Source organism: Rhinolophus sinicus, linkage group LG15 (genome assembly GCF_036562045.2).
Source record: "Rhinolophus sinicus isolate RSC01 linkage group LG15, ASM3656204v1, whole genome shotgun sequence".
NCBI lineage: Eukaryota > Metazoa > Chordata > Mammalia > Chiroptera > Rhinolophidae > Rhinolophus > Rhinolophus sinicus.
The window spans coordinates 27,433,518-27,452,033 of record NC_133764.1 but is presented as its reverse complement, the minus strand read 5'-3'; the positions used below and the strand labels follow the sequence as shown (position 1 = coordinate 27,452,033).

General features: G+C 40.1%; 1 protein-coding gene across 2 annotated transcripts in view; it reads right to left on the bottom strand.

Annotated features, from left to right (window-relative positions):
* Positions 1-2,031: 2,031 nt before the first annotated feature.
* Positions 2,032-18,516, bottom strand: part of EFCAB3 (EF-hand calcium binding domain 3) — a 101,448-nt gene continuing 84,963 nt past the window's right edge. For both annotated transcript variants that reach the window (XM_019732833.2, XM_074320092.1), the window contains 4 exons: positions 11,072-11,265; positions 10,529-10,713; positions 7,181-7,303; positions 2,032-4,617 (listed from right to left, as the gene is read on the bottom strand). In XM_019732833.2, the coding sequence (XP_019588392.2) occupies positions 4,291-4,617; positions 7,181-7,303; positions 10,529-10,713; positions 11,072-11,265 (829 nt within the window). In that variant the 3' untranslated portion in view covers positions 2,032-4,290. The remainder of the gene's footprint in view (positions 4,618-7,180; positions 7,304-10,528; positions 10,714-11,071; positions 11,266-18,516) is intronic.

Sequence of the window (18,516 nt, the reverse complement as noted above, 5' to 3'; positions counted from 1 at the left end):
GAGTTGGGGAGGGGCTCTCTGGGGAAGGGGAGCGCCGGCAGGATTTCGCACCCGAGTCGTTGTTCCTTGAGGAGGCCCTGGTGGACGTGCACGCCAGCAAGAAAGTGCGAGATGTTTCACTTGAGCCGTCTTTCCATGCTGGGTTCCTCTAACAGGTTCCCCCGTTTCCCTCAGGTTGTAAGCCAGCAAAAATCTTGAATCGCTTTTAGAATTAAGGGTTCTTCATTCAGCTCCACTGTAGAGCTGATGGCCAGAAGAATTTAGGAAGGTAGCACGCACGGTTAGGAAATAGGGCAATTTTGTAGCTTCTCTAGTCAGCTTTTCATAGTGTGAAAAGCTATGATATGCATTTTAAACTATATATATAATTATATCATATATATATATAACTTCACACTATTTTTCTGGGGGGCGGGAAGGATATGAAATGAATTCCGAGAACACGAAGTTTATTCTGTCAGAGCAAATGGAATACCAAGGACAAGTCTATAAAAAAAATGTGTACCCTACCTTTTTGACTTATCCATACCTGAGCTTGTTCTCACAATCAAGATTGTAACACATACGCACATATAGTTTGTTATATTAATACATTTCAGCCTTACATTTTTATTTCAATAATTACTACAAACTGATTCTCACAAGAATCTAGAAGAAAGTATGCTGTCAACCTAAGAAGGTTAGTTAAGAAGACTTCCAGGAGAAGAGTGATGACTACCATTTGGAAAAAGAGAAGAAAAGGGTGAATTAATTGAGTAGTGCAGTACTAGACTTAGCACACTGATAACCAGTCATCATTTACTCCATTGCAGATTCTTTCCGTAGGCAAAACAAAGGGGAGCAATAAGAAATTCTATGCCTTTCCCACCAAAGAAACAGGAACAATCCCCAAACCCTCTCTAATCACAAAGAAAAATACATGAGTGAATAAAAAAGATAAGATAGTAGTTCAAATAAAGAACTTGTACTTTATTTGAAGACAGAATACTTTCGCCATTGTCATGGTCTTTTGAAACATTTTGAACAAAACCTCCTTTCCAAATAACAAGTACAAGGATTTCTATGTTTTCTCAAAGCCAGCTGGTTGCAGATATGATGGTTGATTTATACTTATTCTTGGCATCTTGTTCTCTCATCTACAGGCTTTTTTCCTCCCCACACCAAAAGCTGTACGTGTTCCCAAATCAACCGTCTCACTGTGTATTTTCTTGTAAAGTGCTCACTCTGTCTTTGCTTGAAGTTACTTATATTCGTTCCAATTGAGTCATTTAAAATGTCAAACAACTTGGGCCTTGTTTATGAAATCTGATAAAGTACCCTAAACTTAGCTTTTATACAATTACCTTTGGTTGACCTGTACAACTCATTTTTCTTCATCTTTTAAAGCACCTAGAATAATGTTTCAGAAGAAATTTGGAAGACACGGCTGTGAGTCCTCTGAGGTATCAAACTTTATATGGACTTCAGCCGGCACTGCATTTCAGAGGAGCTAAGGGTCCCTCTGCTGGTGAATAGTGAGAACTGTTCTAGTTCAGTGGGTGGCATGGGTTCAAAGGATGTAAAGGTTAAAAACTCTGAGTCTGGATTATTGCTTTGGGTGTCCACCCCGGACACGTGTAGTTAATTACTTTTCTTTCAGTTCCAATCAGTGGAAATTATGGTCTGTGTAAGCATGGGCTCTGGAACTGAATGCCGGGGGAAGGCACCCTGGTGTCCTAATTTGCTCTGGTTAATGTTTCGCAGAAACTGGTAGCATTTGTAACAGCCCTAGATAATTGAATAAGCTGGTTTAGCAACTCTAATTTTAAAACAACTTTTCTGTTTTTTTTTTTCTTATTGCAACATAAAGATGTGTTTATCGTAGAACATTTGGAAGATATAGGTAAGACAAGAAAATACCCCGTCCTATCCTTAATTTAACCCATTAAACACTTTGGTTTATATCCTTCCAGTCTTTTTTTCTAATTTATTTATAGAAATAATTTTTAAGTTAAAGTATATTCAGAACAAACTGTTTTGTGCCCCCCTTTTTTACAGCTTCACTGAGGTATAATTTACATACAATTAAATCCATCCATTTTAAGTATAGAGTTTGATGAGTTTTCATAAAAATCTATTTGTGCAACCACCATCATAATTAAATTTTAGAACTAACCCATAAAGTTCTCTCATGCCTCTTAGCATTTGTAGTCTGCTTATAAACTTAATAGCTTGTGAACATCATTCTTTTGTTTGAAATATTCTTTTATATCACTTTAATGACTCTGTTTTATATAGCTGTATCTTGATTTATTAGACATTTAGGGTTCTTTAAGCTTCTTACTTAAAAATTCAACATGATAAACATCTTTATAACTAAATCATTTTGTACATTCATGATTATTTCTTTGGGAATAATTTCTAGAAGTGGAAGTGCTGAGTCAGTGGTTATAATTAGCTCCATTACTAAATTCTGTGAGGTCTGAGCATTTTATGTTTGTTCACTGTTATATGAGATGGGACAATTAAGTTCACGAACTCATCCTAGAAAAAGGGCTACCCACCTCGTTGCTGAATATCACTACGGTCACCTTCGAAGTACTCCTCTTGGAAAGCTATGCACCCATGTCAGCACCTAGTCCACTTTTCAAAGCAGTTTTAGAACTCTTTTTCTGGAATGGCCATCAGAGCTGTCGTATTACCCTTGATGTCCTGAATGTCATCAAAATGTCTTCCTTTCAATATTTTCTTTATCTTTGGGTAAAGAAAGGAGTCACTGGGGGCCAGATCAGGTAAGTAGGGAGGGTGCTCCAATACATTTATTTGGTTACTGGCTAAAGACTCCTTCACAGACAGTGCTGTGTGAGCTGGTGCATTGTTGAGAAAAGTTCGGGTCGTCTTTTTTTACACAGCCTTTTCAGCACTTTCAAATGGTTAACTGTTTGTCCAGTTGGTAGACATTCATAATGAATAATACCTCTGATATCAAAAAAGGTTAGCAACATCGTTGCAACAAGTTCACGAACTTGATTGTCACACTTCGTATATCCAGATCCTAGAACAGGGTCTAGCACACAGTATGCAACTCAGTAAATAATTGGTGAATGAATGGCTGATACCTGTTGCTATAGTGTATTCCAACAGAAGATGCCAATTTATACTATCACCAACAGTGTGTGACAATTTAATAGAAATACTGTATTACTGTACATTTTCCAGGACAGATCTACTTCAAAATGTTCTGTTTTATTATCTTATTGATCCAAGGAAATAGCCCAGGAATTCTAATATTTGGCATCCAAATTTAATCTCTTAGATTGCTTGTTACACTTGCAGCCATACAAAAAAAAAATATTTTGTCAAACCATAAATCTTGTCTTTAGGTTAGAAAACACAGTCACTTATCTATAAAGTTATTTTTTCCCCCCAACGTCATACTATTATGAAGAATGGCAAATAGACGGTTTTGAATATTCAAGGTAACACAAAATTACTTTAAGACTTTTCATTAAACAGTTTTGGGAGCCTTCACTATCTTCATTGCTTTTTCCTGGAATGTTATAATTTTACATTTACAAGCCACTGTCCCCATCAATATGGAACACGTCTTTTCCTTTTTCTAAAATGAATAAAAATAGATGATGTGTACTTAAACATGATTAAAATAGTAAGTTTTATGTATATGTTCCACCCAACTTATAATGGTAGTTATACATGTGCTTTTTAATTAAATGCATTAAAGAACAAGTGTAATGGATGAGATCAGCTATTTTTAAGAGTATTCCAAGAGAGTGGTCTGAACATGTAATGTGAAGATTGGTCTGAAGGAGCCTTAGGAGCAGTCAAATTTAATCAGGACTCCCTGGGGGATGGTATTATAGTCCCTGAAACTGAAAGGTCATTGTCACCCGCTGCCTCTGGCCACTTTCACAAATAATAAAAACCCTAACGCCACTTACAGTCACATGAACTCAGATGCTTATGGCTGGGCTGGGAGGGCCTTCACAAGCTCTCAAGGGCAGCCCTGCGTGGTGCTAAGTGCGTGCTTTCAGTGTTTCTCCTTCCGTCCCAGCAGTTTTGAGCCAGGTGGGGGCAGCATAGTGCAGCTGGTTGCTAGAGAAATAACAGAAGGGATCTATAAGAATTAGGAAAGGGAAACCATATTTTGACTTAAACTTTTTTACTGGTCAGAATTCAAATGATGTCAACATTTCCAGCTGCTAAGAATGTACTAGACAGAAGCAAGGAATCATAACTTTCATATCTGTGAAAAAGTAGTTTGCAATGAGCTGCTTAGAAAATGTAGAAATTTCATTGTCGAAACCCTTTGAAACCTTTCCGTTTTCTTTTTCTTCCTGTCTCTATGTCACATTCACTGACATCTGAAAAGGAAGAGAATGCAGAATTGTGGAAGGAATTTCTATTCATATAGGCATCGTATAATCTTAAGTCCTTCGGAGAAAGTAATTCTTGGCAAACATTCCAAGACCATGTATAAGTAGAAAAGGTGTCATAAAAGGACTCATTTTTAGTGTCTATTCCGATCAAATCCCCTCGGATCTTCCGCCAGAGGTTTAGCATTTCTTTCCGGTGCTCAAGGGCAATTCCTAAGTTACAGGTCTCTGTAGCTCTCTTCACCTGCAGTGAGAGAGCAGAAGTTTACAGTAGTTACCTTAAAACATCTCGGATTTGTGGACCACAACTCTAGAGATCCCCAGAGTTATTTATGTCCCCCGGCTACTAGAAAGTAACTGAGTTTATACTGTTGGGTAGTGCCTCTTGAGGACATTTTGAGTTAGGAGTTGATGGACAGTGAATATGTATTACTTTTCATAATGAGATAATAATGAGATAAGAAATGTGATAAGAATATTAAAAACACAATAGACTAAAACAAAGAGGAAATGTGGGATGGAGATAGACTAGGATGGACTAGTCTGGATAGACTCTGAATGCCAAGGATGGCTTTTAGTCCACCCTAGGGCAGGGAGGGAGAAGATGCTGAGCTGAGTATGTCCTCAAGGATTTGGTCACATTGAGGGAGTGAGTGGTGATGGGAAGGTGTTCCAGGCAGAGGGGCAGCATAAGCAAAGGCTCAAAGGCAATAATTACCCTGGAGTTGGTGGGGGGAGTGTGCAAGCACTTTGGTGTTGCTACAGTGTCAAGTTTAAAACGGAGGGAGTGATGAAGACAAGGTAGGCAAAGCGCTGTCTGCTGTAATCAGGCCCTTAGACTTGGTCTCAGCGAGGCTGGGGAGAGCCCTTTCCTCAGTGAAGAATCATGCTGTAGTGAGCCGCTGTTAATAATGGACATGAGATAAATCCCTTAGTGTGTGGGGCAGAAAATACAGCTGAAAAATCCTGCCATCGGGGAAGCATTCATTCTTAAGTAGGACAGTGACACAGCTGGACTTTCACGTCACATCCTTAGCAGCTGTGTGTAGAATGAGTGGACGGGAGCAGCTACGAGGTAGGGGTATGAGGTTGGCGGTTGGCATTCAGGCTAGAGCTAATGAGGACTGCGGTTCAGGTAGTAGTGCTAGGATGGAGCAAAGGGGACAGGTATGAAAAATCTACAGGAGAATGATGGTAGCCAGATTTGGTGATTGGTGGATGTGAGGAATGAGGAAAATGTGTAAGTTAAGAATGGCTCCTGGCCTTCTAGTTTCAGCAAGTGGGTAGATGGTGGTATCAATAACTGAGATAGAGAATCCCTGAGGAAGAGCCAACTTGATGAGTTTGGTGTGGACATGTCAAGTTTGATATGCTATGAGACAGTAAGGTAAAAGCTTCATCAGGCAGTCAGTGAGACAAGAGAGAAGTATTGGAAAGAAGTCTAGGCTAGTGACAGATTTATGACTTATCACTATACAGGTGGCAGCTGAAAGAAGGTAGATTGATAGTCCAAAGAATACTCATCCTAGCTTTTCCTTCACTTCATACAGAGATCCCAAATGTTCTGCTGTGCCTGGATTACAGGTATGCCGAAGTATTGAGCTTCCCAGGCTTCTTAGCCCTTGGGGCAGCTGGTGCTCCAGGCTGGAGGCCTCTGGCTGTAAGGAGCCTCCATTTAATCCAATGTGAATGCGTTCCATGACTAGACAGGATGGGAACCCACTCCTTTGCATTCTTGTGGCATGCAGCACTGACCACCCGTAGCTCCACTGATCCCAACGTATTCCTACTGCTCATTTCCTTCTCTATGTCTTCTACCCTTACTCACGCTCACTGAGGATAGGAACTGTGTTTTTTTTTTCTCCCTGGTATCTTCTAATCGCAGAATTTTGTTAACACTGGATAAATATTTACTGAACAAACGAGTGGAGGAGTGTATGAGAAGAGCAGTAGGATTGAGAATAGAAAACTAGGAAATATCAAGACTTAAGGGATGAACACTCAGGAAGTAGGAGAGGAAAGGACACGGCTACAGGGAGAATTGAAGGTGCACGTGTGGTAAAGGCCAAGGAAGTAGGAAGTGTCAAGGAGAGCTTGATCATTAGTGTCAACGGCAGAAGGCGGGGACATAAAATAAATACACCCCATTCTGTCTCTGTGGAGTACAAAGGTCGCTAAGAGGTCAGGACACAAAGTAGACAGGCAGCATAGAGTTTTAGTTAAAAGTGTGGATTCTGGAGCCACGCCGCCCATTATAATTCTGGCTCTATTACTTCCTAGCTGTGTGCATTTGCAAGTCACTAACCTCTCTGTGCATATCTGTAAAATGACAAGGAATGATAACAGTGCCTGCCTCCAAGGACTGTTGTGATAAGTAAATGAATTAGTACCTGTAGGGAACTTGTAGAGCACAGCACCTGGCACCTAGGAAGCCCACTTACACTATTCTTATTCTTATTTTTTTTTTTTAGCTGCTTTCACTTATCCTGATTCCCTGAGTGCACCACTCACTGTGCTTGTCGGCTTAGTACCTTAACTAGTTGCTATTTCCAGCATGAAACAAGTGAATGTCCCAGAAATGATGCTAGGTATAGCTCCATAGGTGATTGGCAGGATGAACTGTAACAGTTAACATTTGAATCCATTGGATTATAGAGCAAGAAATGTCATCACAATGGGTAAAAATGAGAAATGATCTTATTTTAAAGACAGAGCAGGAAAAAAATTCGGTTTTATGGTTGTAGTATTGAAGTGGAAAGTATTTTTGTCAACACTCTCTGGGAAGTGATACCACAGTGAGAACTCACGTGCTGTTTAATAGCAGCTGCATCAGTCACTGTCCAATTCTGCTTTTTCTTGAGTATTTGGTCAATGGTGAGGATGTCAGTTGGATAGCTCATGGCAAGGTCGACAGGCTTTATATTTGCTGCCTTTATGCACATTTAAAAAAGAAGGTTAGTGATATATTTTAGTTTGACAGTATATACAGCAAACACATAATAAACAGATGTATATTGATTATGAAAGGGTTTGCACATGATTTATAAGGTTATTGCTCAACCAGTTGTCAGTTGTTTTGGGGCACCTGGTATTGTCCCTTGTGTAAATGGGCATTTAGCAAATTCTCTTTCAAAATGATGAAGCCTACTCATAAGACAAGGATAGACCAGAAGATTGTTTATATGTGGAATAGATGTGGAGGGTAGAGAGGAGCCAGATCCATTCTCTCCCAAATATCCCAAGCCATCACAAAGTACTGACAATGAATGCGCCTGCCCTCTACAGAGTGCAATCTATACTACTTCCAGGCTTCTCAAGTCATCTGTTTTCTCTGTTCCTGGGCTGCTGAACAATGCTGGTGGAAATCATGTAAATATGCTGATTGCTTTCTTTGAAAATGTATATTACCTAATTTCACCAGGCCCTCAGTATTATTTGACATTACTTTAAAAAATATATTTTAAAAATGTTCAATTACAATTGACATACAATGTTATGTTAGTTTCAGATGTACAACACAATGATTATACATTATATACCTTATAAAGTGATAGCCCCCATCTGACACCACACATGTGACATTACTTTTCTTCATTCGCTGGCAGCTTTCTTAGTCTTCATAGTGACTGCTGGGAAACCAGACCTAACTCCCTCAGCTAATGATCTTGGCACTTCAAGGCTATCTAATATGAATTAACTCTTCTTTCCACCTTGGCATTGCTCCATCCTTTAACCTGTGTTTTCCTCCTTCCCTCTAATATATGAGGTTTTCCTGATTTTTCATGGCCAAAGTCTCCCCCTGTATCTTTATTTATTTGCCTGTTGGACATTATGGCTTTAATTTTTCTCTTTCCAGGGCCAGTTTCATGGGCGTGTGATCTATGCAGTTACACAGGACCTCGGACTTAGAAGGGCTCTGAATTTGGTTTAATGTTCCATGGTTGCTGTCTTTATATCATCAATTATTTTTGGACCAGGGGCCTACGTTTTTATTTTGCACTGGCCCCTGCAAATTATGTAGCTAGTCCTGCTCCTCTCCTACTCAGTTAATCTTTTCCTTGAGCAGTGGTTTCCTGCTTTGGGTATGTGTTGGAACTTTAGAAAATACTGAGGTGTAGGCCCCATTCCCAGAGATCTGATTTAATAGGACCAGGTTGTGGCCTGGGCATGAGGTTGTTTTTAAAAGCATTCCCATGGTGATTCTATTATGCAGCCAAGATTGAGGACCACAGCTTTATAAGGGTCCTTTCTCCTGGCTACAAAGGTGCTCAAGTCACCCATGTCCTGAAGCAATCTTTTTCTAGACTCTGATTCTACATCACGCTATAATTCCACAGCTTTTTCTTCCTTAACCATTAAATTTTTTGTAAGACGAGTTGATTTCCTTGTTTTGATCTGCTTTATTATTTTCTGGAGATGCATGATAAAAATCTCCCCGTGATTATGGATTTGCCTATTCATTTAGCAATTATGCTTACATTGGGTAAAAAAGAGAAATTTTAAGGCATGTATAATGCCTTAAAAAGTCTAAAGTTAATTCTTATATGTCTGTTAATTATCACTTTATCTGTCAATTTGATAGGTGCACACAGGTCCAGGATAGTTATATCTTTCTGATGACTTTTAAAAATGTTTAATAGCATCTTTATCATCTTTAGCTTCAGTTATGTTTTCCTTAAATTTTACTTTCCCCATACTATTATGTCAATTCAAGCTTATTTTGATTTGTATTTGCCTGATATAGCTTTTTCTGTCCCTTTAAAGCTTTCTATACCATAATTTAGGTGTGTCTCCCTTAAAGAACATATATCTGAAAATTATTTTAAAAATGAGAATCCTTATATTCTAGTTGGAGAGCTTGACAATAAATAGAGAAATACCACAGGTGGAGGGTTTAATATTAGGAAATAAGTTTAACAGGGTATAAATGTCTTCTTATTTCCATCTTGTCAGTGATATTTGCCTGTGGGTATGACTTTATCAGGAGAGATAAAGACAAAGTCTTAACTGGTGGTCATTTGTGATTGTGATACTTCTCTGGGAATTTTTTTTAAAAATTTGTTTTATTCTGGTAAGAACTCTTAAGTATAGACTGGAAGATAGTTTATATGGGGAATAGATAAGGAGGGTAGAGAGGAGCCAAATCCATTCTCACCTAAACTTCCCAAGCCATCACAAAGTACTGACAATGAATGTGCCCTCTACAGAGCACCATCTGTACTCCGGCTGTAAATGCAGATCTACCCTCTTAACACATTTTTTGGTGTACAATACAGTATTGTTAACTATATGCACAATGTTGTCCAGCAGATCTCTAGAACTTATTCATCTTGCATAACTGAGACTTTATGCCCATTGATTAGCAACTCTCCATTATTCCTCCCTCCTCCAGAATCTGGACTCTTAAACCCTATGCCTGGAGAGACCCTCTAGGGTTTTCATAGGGATGTGAACGACACATGGACCTCTGGAACCCAGAGATTCCTCACAGGGTGGGCTGGTCTCCAGTCAAATCTTGGTCTTGTTTCTCAGGCTAGGAGGACTGTGACAAACCTGGGGTAACAGCTTCCTGAGAGAACGTCCAGAAGCTAGGACTTACTTGCCTAAGACCTTGAAACTCATGATGATGAAGTATATCTTGGAAGGGGGCAAATAGGTTAGAGGCAACAGAGCTTGAAGTAGGGTCAGAAGGTGCAGCTGGGACTCTAAATGGGGTTCTAGTCCAAGGGCAGGATGGTCCCCCATCACAAATTGCTCCATTGTGTTGTGGACCTGGTCCTCTCATCCCATGGTGTCTGGCCCAACGATGATCTAGAGCCAGTTAAAGGAGACCAACATGCAACTTCTGGTTCTTGAGTTGATGGGAGAGCAGTTGGAGGTAGGACCTGAGAGCCTTTTTATTATTATTCTTACATGCCTCCGCCCAAACACACACAATCCCAAACCTAGGATTGTATTTTTCAGTAAGATGAACTATTTGTTGAAATTAAATGAAATATTTATACTTGGGTTTAAATAGGAATACGTCTATGGAATCTGGTTTGAAATATAATGACTAAAAATATTTGTCATTAAAAAGCATGTTACTAGTTCCAAGTTAGAACTTAAACACCTAAGTATTTAAATTAACTGATGTGACATAATCTAAATCTCACCTGTGTTTTCCAATCTCTTCTTTGGAAAAAATAGTTCTCAAAGAATTTCAGAGGTTCCTTTCTCCTTAGCATTTCTAATTTCTGTGTGTCTTTGAATGGCTTTCCCATCACCAACCCATCCACATTAGGAAACAGTGGAAAGATGGGTATTTTTGAATATGGGTTTTCTGAAGGAGGATTGCATCCTAAAGATATATTAAAAAAATGGTATCACAAATAATACAAGAAGAAATTCACATGAAAGACATACATGTGGTACCCACATTGCTCTTTGTCCATTCTGCCCCTCAGTGCCTTGACCCCCTTTCTTCACTCCCTTGTGCCCACTCTGCACCCTCCACAGACTCTCAGCTTCATTTAGGTGTCTGAGGATTCAGGTAATATATACATTTGCTTTCAAATGAGATCTGGATGACAGAGACCAGTCACTCAGAATAGGCTACGCTTCTGCTCTTACAGCACGTGGCCTCTACTATTTATTTCTGACCAGTAATATACAAATAAATCCTTTACAACAGTGGGGAAAGGACAAATGGCTCTTACTCTTGAGCTCTTCAAGAAATTTAAATAAATCCTTTTCTTTCATTATTGCAATCCGGGCGGCATTAGCAAAGGCATCCATGCTTGAGCTCAGAGGTGTACATATGTCTGGCCTGCTAAATCTCCTTTTTCCATAACCCAGAGCATAGGGACTCCTCAATATTCCTGAGGTTTCCTGGAATTGTCTTCGGAAATAGCTAAAAAAAAAAAATAACCCAGAAATGGATAAAAAGTACTATAGTTCTACTGAAAAAGTGCCTGATAGACAAATAGAAAAAAAAAAAGTCAACTTGCAAGTTATACATGCTGAATAAATTTATTTTAAATTTAATTTGCATATTCATTCACTATTATTTATTGAGTCCCTGTTCCTGTGACATTTACAGAACATCTATGATAGTTGCCACAAACCATTTGACTATTAAAATATATCTAGTTCTTGGGCTTTGGCTTACTTCCTCGTTCCCAAGACCCCAAGACCTCCCAGCCTTGTCTCGAAAAATACCTATCAATTATGATCTTCGACAAGCCCTTAAGTGGTACCAGCTTGAATACAAATATTAATCATATGTATTATTATACTACTTTGTGTTAGGTTTTAAAATTCAACTTTTTTTTTTAATTAAAAGAAATTCTCATTGCACAGAATTTGGAACATATAGAAAATTATAAACAAGAAAATATTACCAATAATAATCATACTATCCACAGTAAATCACTATTGACTGATTGCTATTCTTTGCAATCTGTGTGTGGGTGGCTGTGTGGGTGTGTGTGCGTGCCTGCGCATGCACATGTATGAGTATATGAACAGATCTAGGAGATATGTTACTATGTAGTTCAGATATAAATTCTTCAAGAATAAGCACAGCAGGTTATATATGGTAAGGGATTCTAATTCACAGTACAAACATCCCCACAGATATAAACATCTGATTTACAAACATGTACGCCTTAAATATCAATGACAGGTCAGAGTCCTCCTTGCTGCTGGGACAGTGGACTTCTCTTTGTAGCTGTGTTGCGGTGGAAGGACTTGTTTCTCAGTGCTTTGCTGTAATGGGGGCCTCAGGGCCAAGGTGGAAGACCTCACTTCCCAGTATGCCGAGCAAAGGAGGGTCTTTTCTTGCTGTCCCAGGGAACCAGATGCAGAACCTTGCTTCTCATTATTATGCAGGCAGGTTTCTTTCTATTACAGCAACAAGAGGCTTCCCTTCTCTCTGGGATGGTGACAGGCAACCTTTCTATTCCTCTTAGGAAGAGGGAAAGAACTCTCTAAATGTTGGAGCTGCAGCAGGTTGGCTAGGAGATACGCTGATACTGTTCTGATTGGAGTCTGGTTTATAATCTGATACATCCTTCACTAGCCTTGAACCCAACCATCGTAATGTTCTCACTTACCGCTGAAAATAATGTAATGCTAATTTCTTTTTTATTTTATTTTTTTAAATAGATGTTATTTTTTAGAGCCCTTTAGGTTCATAGCAAAATAGAGCAGAAACTACAGAGAGTTTCCACAGACCTCTGCCCCTCCCGCCTCCCCACACAGAGCCTCCCTCATTATCATCATCTCCCACCAGAAGGGTACATTTATTGTAACTGATGAACCTACATTGACACATCATTATCACCCAAAGTTCATAATTTACTTTAGAGTTCACTTTTGGTGTTGTACATTTTATGGTGTTGTACGTTATATTTTGATATAATTCTATGTATAATACATAATACAGTCTATGTATAATGACATGTATCTACAGAGTAATTTCACTGCTAAAAATTCTCTGTGCTTTGCCTATTTATCCCTCCCTCTCCTCTAACCTTGGGCAACCACTGATCTTTTTACTGTCTTCATAATCTTTCCAGAATGTCCTATAGTTGGAATCATACAGTATGTAGCCTTAGACTGGTTTCTTTCACTTAGTAATATGCATTTAAGTTTCCTCCATGTTTTTGCATGGCTTGATAGGTCATTTCTTTATTTTTTTAAGATTTTTATTAAAAATATAGCTAACATTGGGCCGGCCCGATGGCTCAGGCGGTTAGAGCTCCATGCTCCTAACTCTGAAGGCTGCCGGTTCGATTCCCACATGGGCCAGTGGGCTCTCAACCACAAGGTTGCCAGTTCAATTCCTCGAGTCCCACAAGGGATGGTGGGCTCTGCCCCCTGCAACTAAGGTTGAACACAGCACCTTGAGCTGAGCTGCCGCTGAGCTCCCGGATGGCTCAGTTGGTTGGAATGAGTCCTCTCAACCACAAGGTTGCTGGTTTGACTCCCGCAAGGGATGGTGGGCTGTGCCCCCTGCAACTAGAAAACAGCAACTGGACCTGGAGCTGAGCTGCGCCCTCCACAACTAAGAAACAACTTGAAGCTGAACGGCACCCTCCACAACTAAGATTGAAAGGACAACAACTAGACTTGGAAAAAAGGCCTGGAAGTACACACTGTTCCCCAATAAAGTCCTGTTCCCCTTCCCCAATAAAAAAGCTTATATATATATATATATCTAACATACAATATTATATTAGTTGCAGGGGTACACCATAGTTATTCAACAATGCTCGTTTCTTTTAGTGTAATTTAATTCCTACCAGGTCCTTCAAGGCTCACCTTTCCTTTCCCTTAAAGTATTCTCTGCATACTCTATGGCTCAGCATGTGGTCCTCAAACCAGCAGCCCCAGGAGGGAACTTGCTAGAAATACTAATTCTTGGTCCTCAAACAAACCTACTGAATCAGACACCCTGGGGCCCAGCAATGTGTTTTAAAAGTCACTCCAGGTCACCCTGATGCGTGCTTAAGTTTAAGAACTGCTGCTCTATAGCGTCCCCCTCTCCCCGAAACTAAACTCCTTGCTTGATGATTATATACCAGGTTATATTTATAACTGATGCTTTCCTCTTCCTCCCTCTCTTGCTCTTTTCCCTCCTTCCCTCCTGTTTCAGTCTTTCTCTAATAACACAGGTTTTCCTTAAGTATCTCTTGATCTTTGGATGTCTGTCATGTTGAAGAGTGAGAGTAAGCACTCTTTGAGGCTAAGTGCAAGCTCTCTGGGGTGGTGGGTTTACTGAGTGGGAACTTCACTGTCAGGTAACTGGTTGGAGCCTTGTTTCATTAAGGGACCTTTTAACTGCAAATATCTGTGGGTTTTTTCTCTTGGGCTAGTCAATTTCCCCGGAGTGGAGTCCTAGGGAAGGGGAAGGTGGCTGGTGGGGGTCTCACCATTCAGTAAGTGGACTTCCATGTAATCCCATTTTTATTATGACACCCTCATCCTCAGTTATGTTTGAGTCCAAACAATCTCTCTTCAGAAGGGAGATGAGGTAAAAGCATTTATTCTCATATGTTTAACCTGACTGCTATTTTTAAACCCTCTAGAATTTGGCTTTCCTCCCACCATCCTTTTGGAACTGGAGATCACTTATGATTTCTTAACTACCAAATCTAATTCTATCCACTCAGTCCTCATTTTACCTGGACTCACTTTAGCATTTAATACTGGTAGAATGTCTATCCTTTCAAAAAAATTTCGCTGTGGCCCTGGCTTCTCGATTCCACACTATTCTGGTTCGTGGCTACTACTGTTTGTTTTGTTGATTCCTCTTTTTCTTTCCATTCCATAAATATGGGAATTCCTTATGGTTCAGTGTTGAGCCCTCTGTTCTTTTCTCTGTCTCCCTCCCCTCCTTCTCTTTCGTCATTTTATTCAGATTCATGGCTTATTTCCTTCATATTAAGTTTCTAAGTCTATATCTTAATCCCAATTTTTCTTTTATGTTTTATGTCTACATTTCAAGCTTATTGTGGGACATTTCTCCTTAGCTGCCCTACTCTCATTTCAAATATTATTTGTCTAAAAATAATCCCCACCCTTTCCCCACCACAGTCTACTATCACCTTCCTATTTGTTAGTTCCCAGTCATTTAGACTCAAATGCTGCCATTTATCTTTATTTGAGGGGGTGGTCCCTAGTCTCTAATGGGGTGCGGGCTAGGGATGCTGCTGTTTATCTCGAGTCACCCTTTTCTGCTTTACCTTAAAACCTCAGATACTGGGTCTTGTGGGCTTCCTTTGCTTCCTCTACTTTCCAAGCTCCTTCTCTTGCCAGAGCTATTTCTCTCATATCCTCACTTGGCCATCAGTCTGTCTTTGTAACAGACTTTTCTACCTACCACTTTCACGTTAAACTTCCTTCACCCTTTATCAAATCCTTTCTTCCTCACTGCTCCCCACCTCCAGCATTTTCAATGGCTCCTCACTGCTCAGAGGAAACCTTAGAGTAGATTTTCTGCAATCTGGATCCAGTCCACATTTTCAACTTCATCTTCTACTGTTTCTCTTCACAAACATCATGTTCTAGCTGAATTACCTGCTCATTGTTCTGTAATATCAAATGCAGTCTGTTTTCTAAATCTTTTCCTCAAGAATTTTCTTGTTGGACTACTGAATTAGATACTGAAAAGCTGTATGACCTTGGAAAATAAATTTAATAACTATTAAGTGCTTAGTATGTTCCACGCTTTCTATGGGGCGCTGGGAAAATAATGATGAATAAGCCTGACACGGTCCCTGTCCTTCCAGAGCTCACAATTGAATGCAAAAAGACTGCCAGTTAAACATGTAATTTCAACAGTGTAATGCGCTGTATGATAAGGAAAGAAACATTTAGAAAGGGAACCTGACCCAGACTTGGGGGTCAGAGAAGGTTTCTGAGAGGGAGTGACTCCTAATTGGTTGCTCAAGGATAAGAAGGAGTTGACTAAACATAGATAAGAATATTGGGTTGAATTGTGTTTCCCAAAAACGATAGGTTCAAGTCCTAACCCCCGTACTCCTAAACATGGCCTTATTTGGAAATAGGGTCTTTGCAGATGTAATTAAATACATCTGAGATGAGATCATACTGGATTTAGGGCGGGCTCTAAAACCAGTGATTGGTGTCCTTATAAAGAAAGGAGAGGAGGGTCTGAGACCGGGAAGAAGGCCATGTGAAAATGGAGGCAGAGATAGGAGTGACGCTGCCACAAACCAAGGAATGCCAGGAGCCACCAGAGCTGAAAGATGCAAGGAAGCATCTCCTCTAGAGTTGTAGGAGGGAGCACAGCTCTGCTGACACCCCGATTTAAGACATCTGGCCTCCAGACTGTGAGAGAATATTTTCTGTTGTTTTAAGCCACCAACCTTGTCATTTTTTTTCTGGCAGCCCTAGGAAACTGATACAACAGGGGAGAGAATATTGTAGGCAAATACTTGGAGGTTAGGGAGCATAGAGTATTTGAGGACCGGAACCAAATTTGGGATAGGATGTGATAGGGGAAGTTACAAGAGGTGAGACTTGAGTTAATCAAAGATATGTCATCAAGGGCCTTGAAAATACCATGTTACGTTGGAACTTTTTCAGAGGGTCACGAGAGGCCTTTATAGGGATTTTAGCAGGTAAATGATATGACTAGATTTGTACTTGGTATTGCAGGCACTCAATAGATATTTTATAACTGAATGCCAGATTATTCTGGAGGCAATGTGGAAACTAGGTGGAGATGGCAAGAATGGAGGCAGAGAGACAAAGTAGGGAGATACTGCAGTAATCCAAGTGTGAGAAATCATGACCTGCAGTAGGGTAGTTTCTGTGGGGACAGAGAGAAGTACATGTATTTGAGGTGAAATAGACAGGACGTCATGATTGGTTGGATGTGGGGAGTGAGAGAGCAGCAGTAGCTGAGGATGACCCTAGGCCTTTGGCTCAGGCAATTAGATAAACACAGGGAGATGCTGGAGCCATTCACTGAGATTAGGAACCCAAGGGGAAAAACTTGTTGAAGTTGGGGTGGGAGAAGGGGATGAATTAGGTTTTGGCCTTTTGGGTGTGAGGTACCTATGGGACCAGTAGGTAGATGGAGACTCCACTAGCGGAGGATCTGGGCCGGATATACAGCCCGACCTTCTCTGTGCCTCGTTCACCGTTCACCTTGCCGGTAAATGGGATATTGGAACACAGTGTTGAAGTAGGGATTAAATGAGATAATTCAACTAATAGTCGCTGAGTGCCTAGTATATCCCAGGAGTTTTTCTAGACACTGAGAATATAACAATGAATAAAGCAGACAAAAAATAATCCCTGCTCTCATGGAGCTTATAGTCTAGCATGAGAAAACAACAAACAAAATTAATAAGTAAATTATACAATATATTAGAAGTAGGAATCTGATAAATAGTGGGAAGAAAAAGAAAGCAGACAAGGGGAGACAGACAGTGGTAGGCGGGTTGCAGGTTTAAATTAGGGTAGTCAGAGAAGACCATACCGAGAAGATGACATATGAACAAAGACCTGAAGGTGGTGAGATAGTGAGTCCCGTGGATATCAGGGAAAATAGTGTTCCAGATAGAGGGAACAGCAAGTGCAGAGGCCTTGAGGTGGGAACATGTCTGGTACATTGAAGGAACAGCAAGGAGGCCAGCATGGCTCCAGCAGAGTAACAGGAGATGAAGTCAAACAGGTCACAGGTGAGTGCAGATCACACAGAAGGCCAATAAGTCGTGTAAAGACTTGGCTTGTACTCTGAGGGAAATGGGAGGGTTTTGAAGGTTTTGAGGAGAGGAGTGACATGACCTAATGATGTTTTAAAAGGATCATTGGTGCTGTGGGAGTCAAGGAGTCGGGTAGGCAGAGGGCGTGTTGAGAATGGACTGTGGGACGGGCAAACGTTAGGATCCAAAAGTGCAAGCAAGGAGACCAGCTAGGAGACAGTCATCTAGGGAAAAGCTAATGTATGTGAAGTGCTTGTTCAGAACTTTGCACTTGGGAAATGCTCAATAAATAGTGTAATCAACTATAGGAATATCTACCACATTCTACCATTATCCAGCCCAGGACCCACTTTCTCAGGAAACTAATGAATGATCTTGGCCACTCATTTGACAGTTAATTGTGTAATATGTATATATTTTGCATTATTTCACTCTGCATTTTAATTTAGTTATCTACATATTTATGGCTTTTCTCTCCATTTATTTTAAGCTCCTTAAATGCTATATATTAAATGCTTTTGATCTCCTTAGGAACCAGTTATATAAGTAACAACCACAAGCATAATAACAATAAAACCACCAACATCAGCTAACATTTCCTGAGCACTTACTGGGTGTGAGGGGCAGTAGAGGGAGGTGGATAAGAACATGGGTTCTGGAATCAGACTGTGCTAAATCTAGGTACCACTTCTGCTTGGGTGAGTTACTTAACTGACCTGTGGACTTCAGTTTTTTTCATCTGTAAAGTGGGGATAATAGTACATACTCATCAAGGAGGTGAGGATTAAAATAGATAATATATGTATTTAACGCTTATTGCAATTACTCCTACATAATAACAATAGCTCACATTTATTGAGCTCTTATGATGTGCTAAGAATTTCACCTGCATTATCACATGGCATCCCCACAACTGCCCT